Source organism: Labrus mixtus, chromosome 13 (genome assembly GCF_963584025.1).
Source record: "Labrus mixtus chromosome 13, fLabMix1.1, whole genome shotgun sequence".
In the NCBI taxonomy this organism is placed as follows: Eukaryota; Metazoa; Chordata; class Actinopteri; order Labriformes; family Labridae; genus Labrus; species Labrus mixtus.
The window spans coordinates 17,020,912-17,048,829 of record NC_083624.1 but is presented as its reverse complement, the minus strand read 5'-3'; the positions used below and the strand labels follow the sequence as shown (position 1 = coordinate 17,048,829).

The 27,918-nt window shown below is 40.7% G+C and overlaps 1 protein-coding gene across 4 annotated transcripts in view; it reads left to right on the top strand.

Annotated features, from left to right (window-relative positions):
* The first annotated feature begins 538 nt into the window (after nt 1–538).
* The window catches only part of mlphb (melanophilin b), a 36,052-nt gene continuing 8,672 nt past the window's right edge, over nt 539–27,918 (top strand). For 2 of the 4 annotated variants that reach the window (XM_061053974.1, XM_061053971.1), the window contains exons 1-9: nt 539–673; nt 3,132–3,295; nt 12,277–12,498; nt 13,383–13,522; nt 18,127–18,179; nt 22,461–22,553; nt 23,467–23,602; nt 24,267–24,520; nt 27,193–27,276. In XM_061053974.1, coding sequence (XP_060909957.1) covers nt 3,171–3,295; nt 12,277–12,498; nt 13,383–13,522; nt 18,127–18,179; nt 22,461–22,553; nt 23,467–23,602; nt 24,267–24,520; nt 27,193–27,276 — 1,107 coding nt within the window. In that variant the 5' untranslated portion in view covers nt 539–673; nt 3,132–3,170. The remainder of the gene's footprint in view (nt 674–3,131; nt 3,296–12,276; nt 12,499–13,382; nt 13,523–18,126; nt 18,180–22,460; nt 22,554–23,466; nt 23,603–24,266; nt 24,521–27,192; nt 27,277–27,918) is intronic. The other 2 variants (XM_061053973.1, XM_061053975.1) reach the window with 2 other exon arrangements.

Genomic DNA, 27,918 nt, shown 5'->3' with positions numbered 1-27,918 from the left:
CATCCATTGTGTAAATGTTTGTCCTGTGTGGGGTGTAACGACGACCCACCCGCATTGCAAATAATAAGTCTTACTATTAAGTTCTACCTGCTTAAACCAACATTCAGTCCACTAGTAATCGAGACTTTGCATTCCTTTCTTGTTGCTGTCGTTACCTTACATATGACGAAACCTCCTTATTTTTGACCAGCTAGACCTGCATGCAGCATGTCAGGGATTAATAAAGAGGTGTCAGGTGCCAATTTACAGTTGAAGTCATGCATTGCCACTCTCCCTTATAGGATCCATAACATGTGACTGAAGGCTTAAGCCCAAACTGGCCTCTACATGACCTCCTAATCACTGACCACTTAAACAATGTCCAAAGAAATGTCCCTTAAAACTACCTCCAGAATGTTTGATATACCATGAATCAGTCTGTAGACATTTCAAACAATGAAAGCTAACAGGTAGCAGGTCTGATGTGTTTAATCCAATCCAATGAGGCCTGAAGGAGCCCTCTTTGAAGTGCAGTCAGGGAAGTCAGTGGGCAGGCTTTGTCTCTGTGCTTTTCTTCCTCCTGGTTAACAAGACATGTGATTAGCATTTCTGTCTGCTACCAAGTTTGCCCTCCAGTCCGCCTGCTCTGCCTTCAGAGGGAATACTGCCTGCAGGCTACTCTGTCAACAACAAGGTAAGGCAGATTCACAAAGATTCTTTGACAAAAAATGAAAGGAGGTTGATGCTGCTTTGTCTCAGAGGTTACAGATATTCATGATGTTGCTTTGTTTTTAAGATTAGTGCTGCTCAATCTGTCAGTGGACGACAGAGATTTGGCTCATTTTGTTGGACCAAACGTCTGCCCCAAACTAATCCAACTTATAATGCGAGACATCATCCATGTATTTAAAAGAAAAAAAGGGCAAGGCAAGTTTATTTATGAAGCTTGAATCATACATAGAGCAACTAAAAGAGTTAAAAACAGAACATTAGGAACATTGAGAGCATTAAAAAGATGACATTAAGCTAAATTAAGTGAAGGAAGATAGGACTCTTATTGAATCATAGTGTGGCTGAACAGATAATATCAATTATTAATGCAGATGTTTAAGTTTATCTTGGAGTTTCTTTAGCGTAAATTGAGAGAGGAATTGAGGACAGTTTTTAAGGTGAAGCTCAATATCTGTGAACCATTTAGCAAAAATAAGACACTAAAATATCCAAAGAAGAGGAAAGAACATGGCATCAAGCAAAAATATGCAGATCTGGCCTCTTAGATCTGCCATTTTCACCTCTCAGAGCGCCAAGTGGTTTATGTTGGAGTAAAGTAAGAATTTAAGCTCGTGAAACTGTTCCAGGTTTCCCCAGGTGATATCAAGGTGAACCCTCCTTCTGCAAACACAGGGAGTCCTTCAAATGTGCACCTGTCAAGTGTCAAGTGTTACATGAACAATGATCAGAAACTCTTTTGTTTACTGGGGGGCAATATGATTCTGTTCTTCTTGTTGAAAGTAAAAAGTCCCAAAAATATTCAAAATCATTCATAAAAAAGATGGAAACACAACAAGTGGCATGTTTTTTTTTTATCATGTCCCCTAAAGGAAACAGAGAAAGATATGTGACCAAGTGACACCCACTAAGCAAATATAAATATACAACTTTAGTGCTCGTTGTTATTCAAGTGTAAGATTTGAAGGGTGGGAATGTTTAAGCAATGTGTCGTATAGCTGGATGACTCAAATGTTTTTTGGTAAGTTTCTTCCAGTCAGATGAGACTTGCTGGCTTGTTTTGACCACTTGCAGAGTCTTAAATTAGATTAGGCAATTAGACAATTATGTGATGTCTCTGAGCATTCCTGTACATCTCCGTGAGAATATCAGAGTTTTGCATGCGTGGAGGTGTTGTTTGTGTGGAGGTGTGTGTGTTCATGTGTGCGTCGCTTTGTCTGCTTGAGTGGAGTTACCTCATCCTCTAAAAACAGAGCCTTATGAATAGACCATGTGAATGTTTTGGGCAGTTTAACTTGATTATCATCCCTGAGCAATGTGATGGTGGATCGGTGCCAGACCTCCACCGATCACAGGACAAATGCATGTTGCAGAGGAACTTTAAGCACCTTATTTAGATAAAATACCCAAAGTCAATGACTCTTCTTGAATTCAATTATTATGGTCTGCTGATTTCAGGGAAAAAAAACTTCTAGAATTGCACTTGACCTGTTCAATGATAAACTGCAGACAGAAACAGTTAGCAACTGGTAAAAGAGACAGCACACTGGAGAAAAACACAGAGAAGATGACTGCAACTTTGCAGACTTTGTGCCTTATTTCGAGTCGTTTCAATCACATATGGCCCTCTAACACTCCTGGATTTCTCTATGATGCAAGGCGGCGATCAATTTTTACATCATGTCCAGGTTACATACCCCGTGCTTGTGCTTATCGATCAGCAACTGTACCATGTCGAAGCACACCTCTTCTAACCGTGCCAGGGCTAAGGAAATGTACTGTGCTTGAGCACAATACAGAGCACTCACACCAGTCACACAAACTGGACTTTGGGGGTCAAACGTCCTTGTGCACGGTATGGACTGCTTAGTGTGAGTGCACAACTTGGATGATTACATTTACACGTTTTAGGATTGAATTGGGTTACAGCCTCCTTGGCAAAATCAAGGCTCAAACCATGAGGGCCGAAACTTACCTACTCCTCTAAATCCTCCACCTCCTCCCTGACTGCAGAGTGCACTCAGGTGTGCAGCAAACATTGGGAGGAGGGAGAACCAGGGAGAGAGACAACCAGGCTGCAAGTAAGAAACTTAAAAAGTGCTCCTTTTTAAGTTGCTTGCTCCTCCACAAGATGTCTAACTCAGACTGCAAGAGCCCCATTAACTTTTCCCACCAAGTGCAGAGGCATTCATGTGCAAACTCTACCCAAGAAATCAATAACCAACCTCTACAATGTAACATTCATTTATACCATGACCGTCCCTGACCAAATGATTAACGCTCACAAGCTGTTAGCATAAGCACCTTATTGTTCACATGATTTTTGGTAGTGCAACACAGATGCAAGCTGGAGATAATTTTGACTAGGAGCTAAACCTTGGGAACAACATTTTGTGTTTTACTCTCCTTCTTTGTCCCATCAGCAGCAGTCTGCGTGCTGACTCTAATCCATCACAACCATCATGCCTGGCACCACACCAGCCAAGAAGCTGGACCTCTCCAAGCTCACTGATGAGGAGGCCAAACATGTGTGGGCCGTCGTCCAGCGGGACTTCGACCTGAGGAAGAAGGAGGAGGACAGACTCGGGTGAGCAAAAGAAATCACACACATCTGTTTAATTTCTGTTTGATACAGATCCGTCTGTCAGTAAAGAGCTCATTCAATGCTAATATATTCAGGTAGTTATTGATATGATATTACAGCATCATATAGCTCACATAACACAGAGAGTCGGTAATCAAGTGTCCTGTTTTCAAAGCCTGTAATTATTTTAATTGGTTGTCTGCAGTCTTGATAATTGAGAGAAGAAGACGGATGGTTGGTCTAAATTTGGTAAAAAGGATCAGCGGATACAAACTGAAGTCTGTGCTGAACCTGTTACATCACTAACAATGATTCAGTCGTTTGCTCCTTACTCACTGAGCGTCTGCTCCTTACTCACTGAGCGTCTGCTCACATGTTTGCCGGGTCATATTAACTGAAGAAAGGTCAACATGACACAGGGCTCTTACACAACACAGGAAGTCAAGGTTTGGTCTTACTGCAGGAACCACTTTCAAACCCTCTACCTTCGGTACAGCAGCTATAGGTCAGAGGTCAAAATCACCCAGGATCTGACGATGTATCTTTGAGTCAGTGTTTCACATATACTGTGGATCTCCAAAGTTAACCAAGCACTTATAAATATAGTATCCCCGCTTAGACATTCAAAATAAAAAGGTTCAAGGTTATAATTTTCTTTAGTGCAGTATGATGAACACCTGGTTTATATGTAAAACAGTCATTGTATGTATTTTTTTTGTTTTTTTTTAAAGATTTCCGGTCAGATTTGAACCTGGGCCACCCCCTAGGAGGACAATAGCCTCTGTACATGGGGCGCGCGCACTAATCACTACACCACCAGCACCCCAGCAATGTTTAGTCACCAAATTTACCTGGTGTGGGTAAAGACAAAGAGCACCATATTTGATTTAAATGAGTCTTGCCTGAAAGTCATTTATGCTAACTGCTGGGTTTGGAAATACAGAGAGATTTGCATCTGCTCTGAGAGGCATACAGTATGTCTCCGAAGGCGTGTGTACTCCCGTGCTTGTGCTCGTGCATGAAGTGTACCGTGCCGAAGCACACCTCTCCGAAGTGTGCCAAAGCCAAGGAAGAGTATCGTGCCTGAGCACGGCACGGAGTGGTCACAATGGCCAAACGAACTGGACTTTAGGGTTGACAGGCTGAGAGCTTGAGCTGAGGCAAGTTCTAAGTCTCTTGACTAACCATTACCTCACGCCCACCTGTCAATCATGACAGCTAAACACACCTAACTATGGCTAACATGTATCGGTTTCAAAATCAAAACAGAGCCATTGAGAAGAAAATCACATTACACTGTGTGTCCATGAAGACAATAACTAATCAGAACTATTTTGTTTTTTGTACCAGGCTGTAAACATGTTTATGCTGTGAAAACTGCTTTTTGGCTGTGGTTTGTATGTGACTTCTGGTGTTCCTGGAGCCAACCTCAAGAAGACACCCGACAAACTGCAGGACTTTGCACCTCTGCATTGGCTTCATTTTTCAAGACTGGAGGTTGCCACTTGTAACTGCACACTCGTAGTGTGATAACATAGCTTTGTATTTTTGCAAGTACACTTTGTGAGTGTGTAAAAAGAGTTCTGCACTGATGTTTCCTCAGTTAGTAAAGATTTGAACATCACAACTTCCCCCTAACTGATGGTCTTATAAGTCAGATTTTAAGTGTGTATGGCCTTGAACTACAGAAGTAGGACTCTAACTCTGGCTGTTCATGTTGCTTTTTAAATGTGGCCTGTATCAGCCTCCTGTGGGATTCCACATATGAAAGTGACCCATGTTTACACTGTCAGACTGATGGGGACCGAACCCCTGACCTTCTGGTAAAGAGACGACCGGCTCTACAACTAAACCACAGCCGCCACTGTGTAAAAAGCTTAGGATGATACTTCTGCTCTATCTTGTATATCTCATTGAGAGACTTTAAAATGTGTAGACTTGAAGACACTATGAAATCATTCAGAACACTTCCTGTAGTTCCTTTTTTGCCACATGGCCGTGCATCTTTGTCTGATGCTATAAGTGTCCTTTCATTTCAAACCCTACGCTTTGCTCACAGCCAAAGTTTCTCTTCTGCATTTTGTTTTCTGTTTTTAATGAGCCGTTCTTTGCCGCTGAGTTAACTGTTGTTTTCTTCCCATGCGTCTGCGATCCTAAAATAGGTACAGATCTTCATGTGGTTTACATATAAAACTGTCACGCCTGAACCTTGTTAAACCACATGTGTTGGATCATTTCAATTATTTTGGCATACTTTGGTAAAGGCTTTGTTTTTCCATCAACACATACACTGAAAAAACAGATGTCATTCCGTTTTTCTTGAATGTCTTAAAACTTTATTTTAAAGTGAGAATTGTGGCAATGTCATCAATAAATACTTTGAGTAGCCGATACATTTTAGATCTATTTGTTTTGTTACCATTTTTTACCTCCTATTTGCTGCAAGGCTTCATATATCCTATTTTAATCTGTTTTCATGCAATTAGCAATGCAGAAAACTTCAATCTATGATGCATTCAAATAAAAAATACTTGATGTTGATGGTAAAGAGTCATATGAGTTTAAACATTTGAAAATTCTTCATCTGAAAAAGCTGCAGCAGATTATTTAACTGTGAAAAATGTTTAGTAATGGAGACGTATCCTATTTCTATCTGTCTCTGTCTCTCTATCTATTTATCTAGTTAACAAAACTTTTATGGTAAACAGCTGTTTGTTTTAAAGCGACAGTTTTTTTTTTTTAAAGGGTGCAGTACTGTATAAGGTATTTGGCCGTACTAAGTATATTAGCCACTGGAGGTGACGGACAGTGTGGCCCCTTTAGGGAGAGACCGGCATGAGCACTGGCACAAAAGCTAGGCTAGATGACTATGAAGACAGGGTTGTTTGCTCCACATAATTTAGCTAAATTCAATACACACCAAGCTAAAAAACAAAGTCAGGGTTAATGTACACCATGTTGAGAAAATTCCCACTTTTCCACTAACAGGCCGCTTTGTTTTAGCCCTACTTCAGCACATCACATAGGATGCAAAAAAGGGATCACATAACACCTTGATCAGCTTCCTTCCACTGGCTCCTAGTCCAGTCCAGAATCCCATACCAAAGTATCTTGTGCCCTTCATTGCTTAGCTCCAATTTACATCACAGAGCTCTTTAAAAGCTCAGCCCCTCAGATAATCAGATCAAGGACTTCTAACTATCCCACCATCAAATCAAGAAATTATCGGAGACAGTGCCTTTCTCTGTAGCGGCAACCAAGACTGTGGAACAACCTGCCATTACATGTAAGACAAATGGATTCTCTATACTGCTTTAAAAATACCTGAAGACTCACTTTTATGCCCTTGCCTTCTCTTGCATTTGATTCCCTATCTGATTAGCATGTTTCACCAAAGCCTCTACGTGTGTGTCTTTATCAGTATGTTTTCATTGCTTTTGCTGCATGCAGCCTGAATGAGATGTTTGAGGTTTACTTCTCAACTATGACTGTGCGAGGCTGTGTGGAAGGGATTGTGCCTGTACCTACACTTACTATTCTTGCCATGAGATGATCTTTTTATTTTAATTTTAAAAGCGCTTGTTGACCTTCACTTTGATATGATCCTCCGTCTGAAGCACACTGATCAGCTGTTTGGGTCTATAGTATAACTAAATATTATAAATATAAATTTTGCTGACTAGACTTATCATTATATTGAGAATTGTAATATTCCTACATGCCAGTTTGAGATGACTTGAAGCAACAAATATTATCCAGCTGACACAGCACAGCTATGGCTGTAAAGTTTGTTATTCTAGCTTGACTTTCCTCTCTAACTGCGAACCCATCGTGTCTATTGGTCAAGTAAACAGCTCATGTGGACCATGAGTTGTGACATTATGCAATAAAAAAAACAGTCTTAGCCGAAACTTTGTAGGCGGCACGTCCGGTTTTTCAATTTCATTTGTGAAATTCTGAATAAGGTCCGTGAAATATCCACGTTCAGTACATGAGCTCTGAGTGGTGAGTGATGCAGACTGCGGGCGTTTGTTTTGAACTGTCCCTTTAAGCAAAGTGAAAACTTATCTACAAAGCTGTGGTGCAGCTGACTTGTCTCTCGCCAGAGAACATTGTGTTTTTGGCTGGGTTGTCTGTGTCTGCCCGTTACAGTGTGTGCACATTTCTCTTTTTATGTCTCTCATTCTCACTTTCACTAACCGCATGATGTTCTAGATGATAACTTTGAGAGCTGTACTCAGTTTAAGAGGGTGGAGAGGGCAGAGTATGAGACTATTGTGTAAGAACATAGAGAACCCAGAGAGAAACACTCAAATTAAGACTTTTTTTTAGAGCACCCCAGGTGGGTGACACTCCCACAGCTAGGTGTTTGTTCTGCCCTCTAAGTCTGCCTTCTCACCGTAAACAATAGGACATGGAGTGAGAAAGCCCGAGACACCCCAAGCCCTTCCAGAGAGGGGGCGTGGTCAGACACAGCTCATTTCCATTTAAAGGTACAGACACAGAAACAGCCTGTTCTGAACAGGGCTGAAATAGAGGGGTTTATAGACATGATCAAATACAGGATCAGAGTGGATTTAGAACAAGAAACTTCACACACATGTTTTAGGGAGCTCTGAGACTTATTTAAACTGGTTGAAAGGGAGAATATTATGTGACCTTTAAATCTTTTTTACTGAGGAAAAGTCAGGATTTTCAGGAAATACTTAACTGTTTAACTTATTACCTATAATATAACTATTTAAACTTTTAGCGAGTAAAATATATAATATATATCATATTTATGATTTTCACTTTTTCAGCACGAAAGCATGAGGAGGAAAACAAATAACCTTCAAATAAAGTTATTGGCGTTAAATAATAATTAACATGTGGTAAGCATTGTGAAATGCTTTGTTTGTTAAGTAAGTCTCTGCTCTAATTTCAGTCACTCTGATAATAGTTAACCACTGCACTCGTCTTTGGTATTTGACCTTGCCAGCGTTTTATTAGCACTTAGAAGGTTAAGAGGTATCCTGCAGCACTCATCTAATGTAAATCATTGAGAGGGTTCTTCTACCCCAGATCTGTGGGATCAGATGTTTCAGAGGGCAGATTTTACAGATATTACTTTTAGATCACATCGCTAATGGTCAGCAGCTGTGTCTGCAGAGGGTTATGTGAATCTAACAAAGGATCCTATTTATTCAGATGATCTGGGCTATGATTTGAAAGGCATGGCTTTAAAATAAAAAGCTTCAATAAACAATAAGTTGCCTCTCATCCTCGATGGGTGTTTGTGCCAGACTCCAACCACGCTGAGCGACATTTGGGACTTGTTATCTGAGATTTATTCCTCCCTGCTACTGTCAGCATCTCAGAGCGCTGAGCGAAGATGTTACTCCCCCATCAGCTCAGGTTAACTTTCAACTTTGCTGAAGAGATGCTCCGACTCAAAGCAATGAAGTCATACATGACACAAGTGTAAGGAGCAGCCAAGTGAAATAGAGGAAAATAAAATTATTCTTGGAATAGGATTTGGCATTACTCATTAGGGTTTTGTGCAGAATAAGACTGAAAAATTGCAGAACTTTTAGCATTGTACAGATTTAATGATTGGCTGCAGAAAGAGATTTTAACCAATATTCACCACAATTGTACTTTTACAAAAACATTGCACAATTAAATGTCACTGAAACATAACAAGAAAAGTGATTTTCTGCAGATACTTCTTTACTTGTAAGTGATTACAATGACAAAACCAGTGTTGATTTAAATAAAGGAAATTTAAAGGTTTGAATTATTGGTTTGTTTCATACTAATATAATGACTTAACAGTAACGATAAGGTGTAATAACTTATTATAACCCAAGATCTTCTAGACCAGTGGTTCTCAACTCACCTAGCCTCACCACCAAAGGCACTGCTTTTCAAAAGTCAAGGCAGGCAACCGCTTCGGGCCCCAGACCAGTAGGGGACCCCTGAGGGCTAAATAACTTTAAACCAAAGCAGTGGATCAAAATGTGCAAATTTTGCAATGACTGTAGGAATCCTCCCAAAGGGGGCCCCATCTGACAGCACTCACTCTTGTTGCCCTGCTAAGCATTGCATGCACTATTGCTGTGAAAACCAAAGTTTGTCAATGAAAGTCAACAAAGAAAAATGAAAAGGAGTAATCCGTCTACAGGCGAGCAAAAGAAACAAGAAAAAAGAGGATTACGCGTCGGGACACTGGCAGACATGATGGTGATGGATGCTGGTTTGAGGGCCCCACAGTTGATTTTTTTCTAGGGCCCTGATGGACTTTAGAATCGCCACTGCCCACCACCAACTTAATTTCTGATATTTTTCGACCAATCAGTATTAATGAAAAATTGTGTAGTTTGGACCTCATTCGGTACAAAACATGTGACAAAGCAATAAACTAAACTAAACTAATATGTTTAAAAAGCGCTTCACACACTTTTTTTTTTTTTACACACGTTTTTTTTCCCAGGCACACATTACAGACACACTGAAAATGGCTCTGCAACCCACCTCTGGGTCCAAACCCACCAGTTGAGAACCACTGTTGGAGTCTACAAACCAACCACACTGTGCTGCTCTTTTCTCCTGTGTGTAGCAGAACCAGGGGGGTATGATTTTCTCTGAGGTGGTTTCTGAGATAATATGAGGCTTTGATAAAACCAGTATTCGGTGTTTTGTTCAGACCACCTAAACTGAGAACAAGTCTTGATCAAGACAAGAATGAATGAGTCTTTTTTGTGTGTGATGTAGACCAGGACAGGTAGAGACTGCATCAAGACCAGGAGCCTCGCTGTTTTACACTTACAATCATAATTGGAATATGTCAACTAAAGGAATGGAGGACACTTCAAGAGTCCTAAAGGAGGACTCTTGAAGTGTTAATGGTCAGGTTAAAGGGCCGATTCCATCTATCCACGGTCTACAGTTGCAGATGCGTAAGATGCATGGCGAGTGAACACACAGTAGGAAACCTATACACAAACTCTACCCCACACACACATACAGCACTGTTCCACCCTGCCAGCCCTGACATTACACATCGCCATCGTTTTCCCCCATTACTCCTTGGTTACTATTTCTAATGGTGGATCAGGGCAGAACGACTTTGCCCCACTATTCCGCCGCAGTGCATTACAGATTGCAGATGTAACAGGACGTAAATCTTCCACCTTGATCTGGCAATATGTGACTTCCAAGTGATCGTGCATTATCAGACTGAAAATCTTGCATATAGGAGCAATAACCTATCCCCATATGCTTAAATTTCCCTCAAACTAACACTGCATTACATATTATATAGCTTAATAACGGCATAAAGTGTTATGAAAGCTTAAGGTACAGATCTAAAAGTTCATGCTCAGTTTTACTGGCCTCACATCTCAACAGTTTAATCTTATTTGTAGCCACAGAACTAAATATTTCCTGGAGAAGCTTTGCAGTTTCTTCAGCTTTTACTGACTTCTCTGTTTAAAATGGCTAGCATTATATTTACTCAGAGCTGCCAAATGAAGCCACGTGTTGTCATCCGTGTGCTGACTACCATCTCTTTACGCATAACATCCAGCCAACATGTTGACTCATAAATTCTCTGTTTAAGGAAATTAAACATGGTTTTATTTGTTATCTATAAAAATAAAAAGTAGGCCCGTGCAGTGGTTTGGAGATGTAACTTCACACTTCATGTGATTTTGCTCTGTTGCAGAGAGTGAGAAAAGTAGTGAAGGACATGGTTAGCTTAGCTTAGCATAAACACTCAAATGGGGAAAACTAGCCTGCCTCTGACTAATGTTGAAAAACAAAAAATACACACACCTCTTGAGATGTCTTAGTTTATGGACCAATGCAAACATAAATGCATAAATCCTATTTGTGGTTTTGGGAGGAGTTAAGCATTGTAAAAAAAAAAAAATATTGGCAAAGCATTTAATTTACTTCTCCGGCTCAGTATTTCTGTGTGGTCTCTTCAGCTGAGCGCTGGTTGCAGAAAGCACAAGTTTGGTTCTTTCTCTTTGTACCAGAATGGCAGTTTCCAAGTAAGATTTGTTTTTTAAAACCTGTCATTAATTAACTTAAAAGATTAAGTGACTAATGGGGCTGCACGGTGGAGCAGTGGTTAGTGCTGTTGCCTCACAGCAAGAACGTTCCTTGTATGAATCCTCGTCTGACAGGAGCCTTTCTGTGTGGAGTTTGCATGTTCTCCCGTGCATGCATAAGTTCCTCCCACAGTCCAAAGAAATGCTCGTTTGGTTAATTGGTTACTCTAACATAGCCCGTATAGGTGTGAATGTGAGTGTGGCTGGTTGCCTGTCTCTCTATATGTCAGCCCTGTGATTGACTGACGAACAGTCCAGCGAGTACCCCGTCTCTCGCCCAATGACAGCTGGGATCGGTTCCAGCCCCCCGCCACCACTAACGGAAAAAGCGGTATAGATATTGGATGTATGGATTAAGTGCTTGAATTTGCAGCAAACAAAATAAGCACAGTTGCTCTATTCCAGCAGGTTGCAGCTGTACAGCAAATATTTGTACCAGTAGAACTCTACATGAACCCTCCTTTAATTTTACACATCTATCAAGCCAAGTATACCAGGTGGTAATTTTGCCTAATAACAATATTTAATTACAATAAGTCCTGTTAGAAAGTCAGTAAAAAACACTTTTTTGTGATACCTGAAGTGGAAAGCCATTTTCTGTTGCTTGTTGACCTCTGAGTATTTACTACAATACTTTATTATGTGACTCTGTAAACGATACAATTGTTAACCTTCAAGAAATGCATTTTATGTGGAAAAATGCTTAATTTCTGCATTTTCTATAATGTTCCTGCTCAGATTTTTGATTCATGTTAATTAAAATTAAAGTATTTATTCCTACTTACTTTGGGACGAGGTATCAATACAATATATTAAAGAAAAAATGTATCCAACAGTTGAACCCTGTTTTTACATTTCTGTATTTCTAACTTTGTCTCTTTTTAGGGACCTGAAGACCAAGATTGAAAAAGAAGATACCAAGCGAGAGCTGTTGGGCAACCAGAGCAGCCTGACCGAGTCCTACTGTATCCGATGTCTCCAGCCCTTCAAGTTCCTGGTCAACAGCAAGCGTCAGTGTTTGGACTGTCAGCTGTACACCTGCAAGTCCTGCAGCCGCTACAACAAGAAGGAGCAGGGCTGGGTGTGTGACCCCTGTCGCATGGCCAGGTAGGAAATGACACATGGAAACTTGAGAACCGGTTCAAACCGAGGACAGAGACTTGGACGCTGAAAAATCTCATCAATAAAGAGTGGAAATCCAATCATAAAAGGGATCATTTTTGTAACCTCAGCCATTTGAAGACAGTTGTTCACCACTTCATACTGAGAAAGTAATCATTTAAAGGATTTGTGAAAGAACATTTTGGTCTCACATTAGAGGCCACAAATTATGAAAAATACACTGATACAATAATATGTTTATGGAACAGTAATATGTGTTCCTAGCCTGTCTACAAACCCACCAATTATAAGAAAAGTCCATCCTCTACGTCTTTTACCTGCTCCACTTTTCAGAAAATGTGCAGTATGCAAGTCATTTGCATCATTTGGGTCAGTACTGTTGAAATTTGTAACAAATAACAGCTACATTACATAACAGGTCCCTGTGGAACAGAGAAACCCATATTCTGTGAACACTTTGAGGTTCAGTGTGTTTTTCCTGCTCGCTCTGACAGCACATGCAGCGTTGATGGACATTTTGGCAATTTTTATTGACGCAGCTAAGATTTATTTTACTGCGCAAACTCTGCTGGATGCAGCGATAGTTCATTTTGTAAATTATGATCCCACTTAGAGCAAAATAGAAGAAAAAGCAGGCTATTCTATTGGGCATGACTACCTGTAAAAGTCAGTATAGCAGCAACCAGTCGACCAGGATAGTATCCAAATCTGGTCAATTTTTTTTTGAGTCCATGAAAACAAGATGGCATATTCCAAAATGTCAAACTCAAGGCCTCAAAACAGCAGTCCAGAAATCTGTGTGAAAAGAAGCGATTCCTTTGTACGTTTTCCGTAAGTCCTTGGTGTTTTGTTTCCCTTCTTTCCTTTAGGGTCCTGAAGATCGGTACATTGGAGTGGTACCATGAAAATGTTCGAGCCCGCTTCAAGCGCTTCGGTAGTGCCAAAGTGATGCGATCGCTGTTCAAGAGGTTGAGCGGAGGACACAGTCACTCCCAGGATGACCTTGAAGGTCAGAAGTATTTCTGTTCTTCTTCTCTCCCTTTAAAAGGCCTTTCTAGGTACTTTTAGGTACAGGACGACTTGTTGTTAATTAGTTCTTGAAATGCTTTATTCTGCTGACATTAGTTGTGTTTTGAGGACATATTGTGTGCATGCCTGGTCAATGACTAACAGTGCCTTAATTTTTAAATCCTGTCCCTGTGGTCTTTCATCGAAGAGTTTAAACATGCACCAGCTGACTGGAGCTGCACAGCGTTATTCTGAGCAGCTGGCGTGTGAGAACGTCGAGAAACGAATGAGAAAGCATGCTAATCAAAAGGTTACAAATGTGGCAGAATGTCAAGTCTCAGGTCAAGGTTGCTTTGAAGGGACGACCTTAACAAATTCCCATCTGTTCCGCTCATTCCACTCAGGAGGAGCTGCAGGTCAGAAGTTGATGCTGCAGAGAACTGCTGAAGTCTGCTTGAGTTTAGCTTACCATAAGAAATCCCCAATAAATGAAAGGATTCAAAGAGTTTCAGCAGCTGCAGGCTGGACTGTTACTGCATGGAAAATATTCATAAGACATCTGAATCACTCTCCAGCATCGGATAATTACTGAAACATCACGATGACAAGTGTACCATAAAAAAGGTCAATTTTCAAGTTCAAATTCAGAAGTTGGAAGAAAGATGGTCACACGATTTTTGTAAAAGGATACTGCAAGTTTGTTGAAGTAGCATGGACATATTGCACGGTTGCTATGCTAATTATTTTGTACAAACTAAATGTCAACCAGTGAATAGTGAAAATGGTTTGAATCAATGGCCGCAGTACTCTACACACTCCCAAAACCTTACAATAGCTACTCTCATACAGCTTCGTTTCCAAACAGATGTCTTTATTCTTTTTTTGGCCCAATAGGAACAAGAGTTCAAAATTAGCATTAACATAAAAGCTGCAAACTCTCTGTGCAGCACATCAGTTTCATGTTCTGTATTGAGTTATGTTCCATTGCAACTTCACTATTAAATAGAATAAATTCAATTACATTACATTACACAGAATGGCATTGCTACAAGTCAGAATCACCTGTTTCTATTAACTCATGTGGAGATACTCTGCAAGTTGAGGCTGATGTAATGAGCGAAATGAATCAGGGAAGGATGCAGTCATTAATAAGGACCAATCAGCAAGCGAATGGTGTCTGTTGCTATTTTACATAAAGTCTGTTTTCTGCCTTTACCCACATAAGCTCACACCAGTTATCAGCCCCCAAACGTTATTTCCAAAAGCCTCTCATTTAAGAGGCTCCAAAATGTTGTATTAGTTTGGACACCAGGCAAAAATGTAACACAGAAATATAGATAGCCTAATAAACGCCACATTGTTGTTTTCCTCTGAGTTAGCCTCCTGTTCATCAGATCCATTTTTGTGACATTGAGTCACAATAATGAAGTTTCCTTCAAATAGGAAGCATTTATCATGAGGCTGCCAAATCTGTCACAGGGATTTAATCTCCTCCATCTTTTCTGTTTTTCCAATACTGGCTCCACACAGCTGTGCCGACTGCTGTCACAGACTATTCTGTCTCAGGACCTGGACCTGACTCAGGCCAAGTCCTCTAGTGTTCTGTTTATGTCCTCGACTCTGTCTTGTAGGACATTTAAATGTCCTCTGTGCCTCTTGAGACTGAATTGCTTGTTTAAAATGTTTAAAGTCTCATACAGTGATTGTATGAGGCTCATCAAAACCACCATTTTATCTCTGTTTGAAGTTGCTCACACAGCATTGATAAATATCTTCCGGCCCCACCCACAACATTTCAAACCGGTGCCCTTGCAGCATCGGCTCTAAACATTATTAGACACAGCAGGTCTCCAAGTGAGATCATAGCAACAAGAAATCAATGAATTATGAGCAGACAGCCGAGACTCCTGGTACTGCTTACGCTGAGTCGCCCCGGAGAATTTTGGGAAGGATACAGAGCGCGTTGGCTTAGCCCAGCGGGCCTTGTGATCATCCAGTCACATGTCTCCCATTCTGTGCCCGGAATTGAACGGTGCAGTCTCGCAGAGCTCGGCCAACCGGAGGCAGAGAGAGAGAGAGAGACAGAAAGAGGGAAGGAGAACAAACCTTTTGTTTGTCTTGTATTAATGAGGAATAAAGCTGACAGAGTGCGCACAGATGTGTGTTATATGTACCAAACACATCATAAATATGCGTGTTAACAGATGCATTGTGTTTAAAATGATTAGCAATTCATCACATGCAGACATTCATGTGACCACCTGGATTAAATTCAACATGCATGACTGTACGCTCCCTCTCTTTCTCGCCCTCTCTCTCGCACACACACATTCTTGTGCTGTCTTTTTTACTGTATGTGTTCTGCTGAGGTCCGCTGGGCCCCCAAAGCTCGGAGGGTGTCATACTTTGTGTCCAGTGTCTTTGTGCACAAGGACTAACGTTCACATAAAGAGTCTTTGTTCACAAACGTTCAATAAAAAATAAAATAAAAACAGGGAATAGGTGTTCAACTGGTTTCCAGTTTAATAGTGCAGCTGCTGCTTCTGATTATCATTTTATATGGAAAAGAAAGGACTACCAAAAATTAGCCACATTTGCAGAGCTATTTATTAGATTAACTGCATGGCAAGAAAACTAAAGCTAACCTGGTTTATATCCATGCTAGTAGATAAAGGTCAAGAGTGAGAAGGTAATTAAAGAAAATCAGGTCGGGTCGCCACAATAACTACAATAAACTAAGTGACTGGTTTAAAGCATGAGGAAAGGCAACACACCTCATACATCTCTAATCAGAAGCTTTCTGCTTTTACCTAATCTTACCCTTACAAGCCTGAAACAAAGACACACGGCTGCTATGCAAGCCTTTCTTTTGTTTGAGTTATTTTGATTTTACCAAAGTGGTGGTCCATTTGGCCAACTGACATTTCCATCCCTTTTACCTGATAAATAATAATAAATAAATAAATGTCATTGTGGTCACTAGAGCTTCCATAAAGGAGCATGGGTCTGAAGTGTTAGTACTACTGTCAGTAATGCAGTCACTGCCATACATATCTTACTCTTTTACTGAACTTATCATCCTTCAAATTTGACTTCACACTTACATAATACACTTTGTCTTTCTTTGTACTTCAGTGATGCTCTTTACGTTACTCTCTGTAATGTTGGAGCAACCAGGCAGAAAGATTTCCTTCAGCGTAAAGAAAGTTATTTCTCTTTTCTTGTCTTGTATCTCTTGTCTTGTCTTATCTTGTCTCTTGTATTGTCTCCTGTCTTGCCCTGTTTCTTGTCTCGGCTCTGGTCTCGTCTATTTTCATCTATTCTCGTCTCATCTCTTGTCTTGTCTTGTCTCGGCTCGTCTGATGTCTCTGGTCTCTATAGTCTCTGGATTGGTCTCTGGTCTCTAGTCTCTGGTCTCTGGTCTCTGGTCTCTGGTCTCTAGTCTCTATAGTCTCTGGATTGGTCTCTGGTCTCTAGTCTCTGGACTGGTCTGGTCTCTGCTCTCTTGTCATATCTCTTGTCTTGTCTTCTCTCTTGTCTTGTCTATAGTATTTTCTCTTGTCCTGTCTCTTGTTTTGTTTCATTGTCTTGTCTCTTGTGTGTCTTGTCTTGTCTTCTATCTTGTCCTGTCTCCTTGTCTATTGTCTCCTTCTCTCTTGTGTAGTCCTGTCTTGTCTCTTGTAATGTATTTTCAGAATTGACTCTACCGATTAGATTATGAGAAAGATTTTTGCCTTGCAGTTCTGGATGTTTCTCACAGTGGGTACTTTGGTTTGGGAGCAGACTAAAATGTTCTGGTTAGGTTGGCACAGTCAGCTCTCCCCAGGCTTTATTCACATTGGCACATCAAGAAGAGAAGAGTAGAGCCAGGAAACTCACTGTTATGATACCATTACTATACTTGGATTGAGTAGTAGCATTAGTAGCTGTACTAGTAACACTTTTTAAAGATTTTCTTGTCTGTCTTGATATTTTTCCAATAAATGTTTTTAATAACCTCTTTGAGTGATGTGGAAAATGTCTGTAAAATCGACTTATATCAAAAGTTGTGCAGTCCATTCATCACAGTCGTGAACAGTAATGTGCATGAACATTGATCGCTACGTTGTTGTTCTGCACAAGCCTTCAACTCTTATCACTTCATCTGCTAATCTGAGGAGCTCATCTTGAACATGCTTCTTCTCTTTGCAGCTCCCTATCCGTCCATTTCTGTTTCTGTGTGTTCAGTAGGCAACTTTTACTCAGAAACGAAACTCACACTCTCGTAAAGAGCAGCTGAAAACACACAATGGTGCAATTCTTTCCTCCTAACGCTGCACTTGTGCCAGACATAATTTTGTAAAATATGCTGCAGCATATACAGAATGCATCATGCTGTAAAGAGGTGTCATTTTATTCAGGATTTTGAACTCTGTTTTTATAAGTTACATGTAGGTGTGCTCGCCTCAGAGATTTGCAGATGCATGTACCAAGAGGAAAGCCAGATTATTTAAAATGTGCATCACATTAGTTATCAGAAATCATAGAACTGCATGTACAGTATATTGTCCTTCAGTTATTCTTAACATGCTTTAACACCAACATGTCTGCCTTCTTTATCCGCAGATGGATACGAGGAGCACAGCATGGATGCAGCTGATTCACAACACTACAAAGCGGTACGGAAACTTATTTTTCTCTCATGGTTTTACAACATGCTGTTCTTGTCCATTTTTATGCGCTCTAACTAATTGCCTAATCTTTGTTTGCTTGTTGAGAGCATTAAATAAGCAGCCATCTTGCAGCTATTTTGTAGGCACTTAAGTTTAAGTGAGCTTGTGGCCAGCAGAGAGCATTCCATTGATATGCGTCATAAAACAGGAAATAGATATCAATTTGTATTTGGACAACGAAATGCTAGCATGTCTGCTGATCGCTAATCTATGTTGAGACTTCAGCGAACCCACAAGCCATATCCGATTCTTGTTTTTAATTCCAAAGATTAGGGTTTGGTAGGTTACTTTATTTGTAACGGTGGGCGAAATCAGATTGATGCAGTAAACAATTGTTTTTTTAAATCACAGCAAGAACTACTGAGCAATGTTAGTACAGTTTGGATACAGCCTGTGTTTGTATCACTTTATTAAAGGCAGAATGTGCGACATTTTACACATAAGTAAAGCAGAAGTCAAGTATATCTTGTGTAAATGTCTCTCTGATTCATGACTGTCTAAAATCAGTGAGAAGCTCGAGTCCCGCTGGCTGTGTTGTTGTCAGGCTGTATTTACATGGACGGGACAGCCTTGTGTATAAAAGCTGTTTCAGTTAAGGACTAGTGAAAAAAAGATAACATACAGTAGCCTACTCACTGCGTATTTGGATGTCATGCACTGTAAGCAGGCGGGTCTCACCCGTGGGTGTTGTGGGTGTTGTGACACCCACACTTTCACTGAAACATAATTTCATCCCCCACACTTTTTACCAGTGGAATCATTGATGAAAACCTATTGGTCAAGTAAGATTTATTAAGTGACAATTACGCCAATCATAGCTGTTCGGTTACAGTTGAAGCACGGTAAAGTTACGTGCATTTAGCAGTAATCCTCCTGTCACTCATCACCGGCTGAGTCAGAGCTCAGAGCTAACAAATGGATACATGCTACATGTAGCATCCTTCTGAAAGAGAGTTAGTCACCCAAACAAATGTTATTTAGATAAATCCACCTCACAAAACAACGTAAGTGTAACATTTTCTCCTCTTGGTTGTTCTTTTAGCTGTATTTATTTACTCCCGTAACTTTACGATGTAGCGGAAGTCCCCTTTGCATTTTTTCAAAATAAAAGCACATTTTATATGAAGACCGGAAATAAAGAGACTGAGGCATAAGGCAATAAGAAAAGCAAAATAAAAGCATCACAAAGAGCAGTTTTGAATCTGTTTTTTAGAGCTAACTGGGTTACTCCACAATGGATGTTCATAAAGTTAGTGTCTAATTATATTTTGTAACTTTGTCTTATTGTGTGATGTGTCCGCTAACATTAGTTATTGGACATTAAATGAAACAGAATGTGTTGATTTGCTAGAGGGTGGTAATATACTAGCATTAGAACACCCGCACTTTTAAAATCGCTGCTCCACCCCTGACTGTAAGTGTCTTTAAATCACGGTCATTCAGTGTCAATTTACATATGTGCCATGTGAAGCTATGCGCTAACCAAACAGCGCTAACATTAGCCTGCTAACACAACAATGCACGCCACAGGCAATTGCAGCTCGAGCAAAGGACACTTTTGTCCAGAGCTTTCGTTTAATGGAGCTTAACTATGATTTGTTGTAATTGATACTTCCGTTGTGTGAACAGGAGGGGACAGGGGTTGGAGGTGTGCCGCTGGAGGAGAGCAAAGGCTTCAGAATAGAGGAGGTGTCGCCAAACAGCAGTTTGTTTTGGTTTCATGCTGGTGCTCAAGGGCGACATCTACTGGATCAAAAAGTCACACATTCTTCCTTTAAGTCATTGTTGAAGTTATGTTTAGTTGAAGATAGGACTCCTCTCAATAATTCAAAAGGTTGCTCGTTATCAGGTCATGGCTGGTCTCATTGTCCTGTAGCTGGAAAATATTTTCATTTACTAAAGAGGGGCCTGCAGAAAAAGTTTGGGAACCATTGCTCTAGATATAGACAAAAGTTTGTCAAAAGGACACATCCTTGTGAAGGGCTTACCTGATCTGAATGTGTCCTATTAAAAAAGCTTACAGGCGCCGGAAGGCTGGTGGTTAGTTTGCGCGCCAAATGTATGTAGGCCGCTGGCCGCCAAGTGGGTGGCCTGGGAATCGAATCCAACCTGTAACTCCTTTTTCAGCTGTCATTCCCCACGCTCTCTCCCTGATTTCTGACTGTCCACTGTCCTATCTGTAAGTGGAGGCATTAAAAGCCGCTAAACTAAACCTTCAAAAAAAGCCAAGAGTCCAGGAAACAATGTTGTAACTTTAAGTAACATTTTTCTAAAAATAGATTGGTTAAATAAATGGGTGGTAACATTCTTTAAACTAAACTCTTAACAAATCAAGATTTTTGTAAAGTTTATTTTGCATGCATATGTTGCTTAAAACATCAAAGAGTAATCAGGGGTCTGCTCTGGTCACTGCTCTTTGTCAGCTCCTTCCTCTGTTGAAAGGCAGAGGTGTTTCCTACACGGGTTATCTTTTTGATGTAGACCAGCCCCAAAAAGCAACTGGAATGCTTTGACAGCTAGTGATAAGGTCAGGCACGGGCAATTGCAGCGGTGTATTGTGGGTAAATACTTCACTGTCATACACAATGTACATAAAAAAAAGTCTGAGCAGAGTTGAAAGAGCTCCAGAGATCTGAGAAAAAGCTGCATTGAGTCCACTGGAATTCATCATAAAACCAAAAACTGCTATTGTTTACACCACAGTCTGTGTGTAATGTGGGAGCAGGACTTTGTTTATGTTCAATCACTGCAGAGTCTGTTGAAGGGGGAAAAAGGCGTGTCAGGACTCCCGGGCTCTGCTGGGTCTCTGGAAAGCTCTGCCTCTGTTTCCACTTGGAGTCCTGATTTAGATTTGATTTAGATCTAATATGATTGGACTTCTGAAGAATGAAAGAACAAGGCATACCATGAGAAGGCCAAGTGAGACTTCCTGCATGCCTTGTTGATTTTCACTTAGACACAGTGCCCCCTACTGTTTCAAACACAGTACTACCGTTGGAAACACCTCACTGAGTGTTCTGTTTTTGGAGTCTTTCTTGCGGTTGTGCACCTGAAGATTGATTAGTTTGAGTGTGCTCCTTTTTCTGCTGTCTATGGACATGACCACATTAAATGATAAATGTGCTTATACTTGATTTTGAGATTTCAAACTTGTTGCAGAGCATGTGTCATCATTCTTTCTCCATATTTCAGGAGTCACATGTAATTTATTTATCTGTTTATCTTATATTTTGTTTCATGTGATCTGTCTGAGCTTGTTTTTGCACCATTTGGTCATCAAGTTGAACACCAAAGTCCTTTTCCCAGCTATGTGTCATAGTGATCATAGTCTTATCATTCATTCAGTTTTGTTTTCATTAGAATTATCCTGCCATATTGACACCAATCAATAATCAGATGCTCTAAGAAGAAGAAAAACATTGTGTCTTTAACCATTGCAGGGTTGTAATAATTCCACCCAGTGATATAAATTGGTTTTAATAAAATATTAGATTAGACTAGATCAGATAAGAAAACTTTATTAATCCTCAGCGGGGAAACTCATTTGCCACCTGGTCAATTCTTACACACAACAAACATTATTGACAGTACAATCACAGTGCACAACAAGTAAATAAAAAGCAAACACCACTGAAACCATTTGCCATGAGTCAGAAACACAACTAAAAATGTTCATTAAAATATCGGACTGCTGCAGGAACAAAGGACCTCCTAAAACGTTCAGTGGAACATTGAGGCATCACTAGTCGCTTACTGAAGGAGCTCCAGAATCCATTAAAAACACTGTAAAAGATTTCCTTCAAAGATCAAAACAGTTTTCAGTTTGGTCCTCATTTGCTTATCAAAGGTGTCCTCAAGTGAGTCTGGGGTAATGCCGATAACCGAGCCAGCTTTTGTGATCAGTTAATTGATCCTGTTTGGAGACTGGATCACCATGTTAATCAAAAAAGTTAGTGCATACTGCTGTCTCAATAAATGAGATGGGGTGAAATGATCAGTAAGTGATATAATGATACAGGAATGATGTCGACTGTGTCATATTGTGCTGAATGTTTGGTGTTCATCTGTCATGCTTTGAAGATAACAATATTCAACAGTGCTATTGGTGACATTTGGAGGTCAGAAACGTCCCTCACCTCCCCTCTTCTGGGATAACACTCGTACCTTTCCCACCTCTTTATCTTCTTCTCTCTGTTGGTGACGGTGTTTCTCTTTCTGCTCTCTAAGATGAAAAAGGCCAAAAGGAGGCTTCCTGTTGATCCCTTTGACTTTGAGCTGGGCCGTAAATACTCCTCAGACTCCAGAGGACGGTCAAACCAGGTAAAAGGCTGAGCAATCCCAGAACCAGATCTACCCCCAAACTGAACTAATCTGCATGTTTTTTTATACAAGAGCTCCTCTGTCTGTTTCCTCTTCAACTCCTTTCTGTTTTCTTTTGTCTGGTTTGGCAAGTCTTTGTTATATTTCAGCCAGTGTGATTATTTATTGTCCATTTGGACAATCCAAATGTGCATGCTTGTGCACAGATGATAATACATATTGTCAGCTTATTAAAAGGCAGCAATGCTCTGACAACTGCAATTTACAAAACTGAAAGAGAAAAACTAATTCACAACAGCTTTATCACTGGGGATGTGAAAGGAAAGTGGCTCTCTATGCACACTCTGAAACCCTGAAAACCAAGATTTGCAACCAAAAGCGACAAACTAAACACCAACACAGTTGATAATGGTAGTACAACAACACTAGTCAATTGTTATTTTATAAGTCAAGATGTGCTTTTAACAGTTAACTTAAGTATGAATTACGTGGGGGCGCTGGTAGCCACGTGGTTAGTGCGCATGCCCCATGCACAGAGGCTAAAATCCTTCAAGCGGGCGATCTGAGTTCGAATCCGACCTGCGGCTCCTTTCCTGCATGTCATTCCCCACTCTCGGCCTCCACGATGCCTAACTCTATCCACTGTCCTGTCTCTAAAATAAACCCATTAAAAGCCCCAAAATAAACCTTAAAAAAGTATAAATTGCTAATGTGCCACTTATTACGTTGATATAAAACCAATCAACATGAGAAAGCTTTTCTAATTTGCATGCAGTTTTCAGTATGCATCAATGATTTAAATGCCAAAGAGTATCTCGTGCCTTAGCCCACCTTCATCCCCTCTCTCACGCTCATCTCTTGCTAATCCTGAAGAAGTATCTGCACTCACCACTCCTCTCCCTCTTTCCTTTAGGCCCCCGTCTCTAATGACATCATGGACGTAGACGAAGGTGTGAGGGAGTCGAGGCTGGCTGAGGCGGATATGGCCTCTGTTTTTCACCAGATTTTGGTGGAGCAACACAAAGAGGTGGAGCTGGCTTCACGGCAAGGTAAAGGAAGGAGACACCCATGGAGACAATAACAGCAAATTCATGTATCCGGACTATCTCACTAAATGTAAGAAAAATATAATGGCCACCTAACTGCAGGGCTCATGTAACCCATAAAACATTGCCTGAGATTATCAATACATTCTAACCAAACCAAACATAAGATTTGGCCTAATTAATGCAGTATCATTAGCAGTGTGAGCTGGAGTGTTGAAAACATTTAGTCTACATGATGTTAGACTGAATTAAGCTAATTGGAGATGTGCTACTTCCTAGCTTGGAGCAAAAACAGGCTGCACTAGATGTTGACTTGTTTTTACTGTTTTTAGCTAATAAGCTAAATACATAAGCTAACCCATTTAGGAAACTTGAACTTGGTTTTCCCGGTTTGGCCTTAATAGTTGTGGAATTGGATAAACAGGAGCAATGAGATTGGTTTGGAGGTTAAAGGGAAAAAAGGAGAACCTGCTTAAGTTCAGAATAAGGTCAACTGAGAGAACGACGTTTTAGGGCATGAAGAACCATTGAAACCAACAACAATACAAACAAATAATTGACCATATTGTCATCTTAAGTAGACATTGTAATGTTGTTTCACAACGATGTGTAGAAAAAGAGCTGCTTATTTTATTCACCGAATTTTTTTTTTTTTTTTTTTTTGTAGACGATCTTGCGTACGCAGACAACCGGACCATTCCTTCTCGCTCCATCTCCCGGCTCAGTCACTCCTCCTGTGGCAGCGGTGGTGCTTGGGGTCCTCGAGACAGCAGCAGCTATCTGCCGGGTTTCGAAGACTCTGAGGAGGAGGAGGGGGAGGAGGAAGACCACTCCCGGAACTTTCCCCTGTACCAGTCTCATCTGGGCCCCTGCAGCCACACCTCCCAGGAGAGTCTGAGCTCATCCAACCCTCCACCACAGGTTTGAATCATAGCTTTATCTTTTTTTCACAGCATAAAATCAACTGTCTTTCACATTGACAAAGCTTTGAAACCCCTCAGTAATGCAATTAAAGTCTATTTTTTACATTATGCTTCATTCAACACTTTAGGTGGGGGGTCGGATCCCCAAAGTATCAGGGTTACACTTACTGTATGTAGCGTGTAATACTCATACACTTAACAAAGAACTACAACAAAATCAAACTGTAACGGGAATAGTCTAAGAGAAGGGGGACAAGAGAAAGGCTGTAATTGGTTGTAGGGGATGATGAGTTTTTCAGGGATTTCTTGAAGTTTTATCCGCTTGGCGTTTTGCCTCATCATGATGATTTTCTTTTCCTTTCCACTTCGTCCACGCCCATCATATTCCCCGGTTTAACTTGCATCCAATCGCTAAATTGTATCCACTCCTAAACTCACCTGCACTCTGTCATTGGCTGGAGGAAAAACACCAGCTCCCCGCCCAGAAACGTCCTGAGTCAACCAAAACAAACCACAACATGAAAATCCAGTCAGAGGACAGAGTCTCTGCAGACACAGTAACCACACATGTATGGAGGCCCAGAAGTGATGATGGAGCAGCATTACTTTTGTAAATACAATACATCTAATACATCTTTTAATGACTCATTATAAAAGTTCTGTTCCAATATGTGGCCCATGGTCCAGTTTAAAGGTCCATAAAGAGCATTTTGTATGGATAATAATCGTGAGGCTTTAAAGACTGTAATTATGCAAATGTGGAACAAAATAATACTTCACTTTAAAGTGTATTTGGACAAAGTATTCAACTTGTGACTTTGACCACACTGTATAGCTCTGATCTCACCACAACACGGTGCACTGGAAAGAATCAGCTTCATAAAAATAAAGGGTAGGAAAACACTGTAAACAAAGCCGTTAAAATTCTCAACCTTATGTGGCCCGATGGTTTTCATTAAAATAGGAATTTGGAACAAAACTCTTTATGTTAGGAGAGATATGTACAATTATTCACTTTGGTGTCCTGCTTTTCATTTGGATATTCCAGTTCCAACAGTGTTTGTCTGAACATGAACACAGACACATATGGAACAACATACGAGTCGATCAGGTTGATGTGTTGAGTGGGGAAAGAGAGACAGCTGCTAGATCAGAGGGTGGTTTCATACATACATTACATCATTGTCTATTTATGTGTTAGCATAAAACTCGGCCTCTGGAGAGGACCACAACGACTGTTCTGTTCATGGGAAGCAGATAAAAAGCAGACTTTGTTTACCATAAGTTTGGCTGACTTTCCTCTCTGCAGTCAGACACCACTGAGTCTACATGGGTCCTCATGTGCCCTCTGGTTTTGTGTCTTTGAGCCAGGCACGCTGTGGGACTCTGTGTTTCAGTATGGAGGTATAACTCTAAACAGAAGGGTGTTATTAAAGATAAGGAATATAAAAACAAAGAAAGCATAAAGCTCTGTGTTAGAAGCAAACCATGACAATGAAAGGCTGGCGTTATCAGCCCCACCTGGCTTTGTTCGGATTTCCACCATGTCATGGCAAATTCTCACAGCTGGGCAGCACACTGTGAGACACAAACAGTATCCTGCAGAAAGCATACACTCTGATCATGAGCCTGCCAGACATCAAACACAGCCGTGATATGTGTCATTGTCTGTGAAGTCAAAGCTTATTCAGAAGGCAGCCCTTCATCCTGTGTATGATTGTTGCATCCTCTCGGTTTGATCTTGATTTGGAAAACCGTCCAGTTCAATCTGCTCAGCGGGGTTTGAAAGTCAAGTGACGTACTCTGTTTGATTTAGTTTGTGGCAAAGACATCAGGATGAGTGGATGAGACCAAAGTCTGCAGGGGACATGAGGTGACTCTAAATTGCCCGTGAGTGTGGCTGGTTGTCTGTCTCTGTATGTCAGACCTGTGATTGACTGGTGAACAGTCCAGGGTGTAACCCCGCCTCTCGCCCAATGACAGCTGGGATCAGCTCCAGCCCCTGCGACCCCAAACGGGAAAAGCAGTAAAGATAAGGGATGGAGACATAATAATCATGGACACCTGTACAAATGAGCAGAGGGTTATTATAGCTGTGGATTCTTCCACACAAGGTGTGAGGACACACTGTGTGGTTTGATGGAGATAACATGAATTATAAAGGGTTTCATTGTACAGTTACCAGACCTTCACTCAACACTGTGCCAATGTTTGATTTCACATTTTCAGAAAAATCATGCAGCATAATCCATGTGGTGTTTTGTTCCCCCTACTCGTATTGATTTACTCTCTATCTGCATGTGGAGTGTTTTGACTTAATTCTGTGCCAGTCATTTTAAAAGGACCCTCTGAATTATTGTGAAATCAGATTTGGGGAGGAAGGTGTTTGGCTCAGAGCTCGGACTTTGACTTCCATCAAGAGGGTGCCCATCTGTATTTGACAGACGTATTAGTGTGTCCAAGATGTCATTTGATTGGTTCAATGTGTGTGAATTTGATATCATTTGATTTGATGTTAGTTTGAGGGAGATTTCAGAAATTAAAGTTATGTATGTGTCTGGGTATCTTTCCTTATACGACCATTCTTCTACCATCTGTAAGTAGCCTACTATCTCTACACTTCTGTCTTTCTCATATCTTCATCATCTGACTCTCCCTGTCGTTTTCCAGATCACCGACATGAACAGACGCATGTCGGCCATCGAAACCCTCTTAAACCACCTGGAGCAAAAGGTCACATCAACATATGACCAGGTGAACTGACTAACTCACACACCACAGATGCCAGATAATCATCATTATCATCTGCAAACTTGCACACAGCTGTTGCAAAAGCTATGGGAATCACACGAGGACCAGAAAGAAACTTAAAACCAAAAGCTTTTAACAAGCTGGCAGGAGCATTGTTTTTATGGACATTGCCATAGCAACGGGTAGAAGCGATTAGCGTGACTAGCCCTTCATTTCCAAGAGCAATAATTGCATCACACGTAAAGAAGAAACTTAAAACACTGAGATTCAGTTTTTAAGAAACTAAAACTGAAAATTAAACGCCTCACTTCTCTGGCCGCAGAAATGTGTGTAAGAACACAGCATGTTCCAAATCCTGTCCTGTTCCTCAGACCGCACTGACACGCTCATGCATTCACATTTTTTCATGCTTTACACACAGCTGCTGTTCATTTAAGTCGTTGAAGTCTGAACTGGATGTATACTGGGACTTGGCCCACTCTTCACACACTGTACTCGAATGACCTCTGAGTGACTCACATGTTTCCATACATTCATAGGAGGTTTGAATGGGGCTTACAAAAAAAACAAAGATGTTATATGAAGGGTGATGGTCTGCTTGTTGTTTTATATTTATTTGTACTTGTTCCTGCTGCTAGCAAGTTG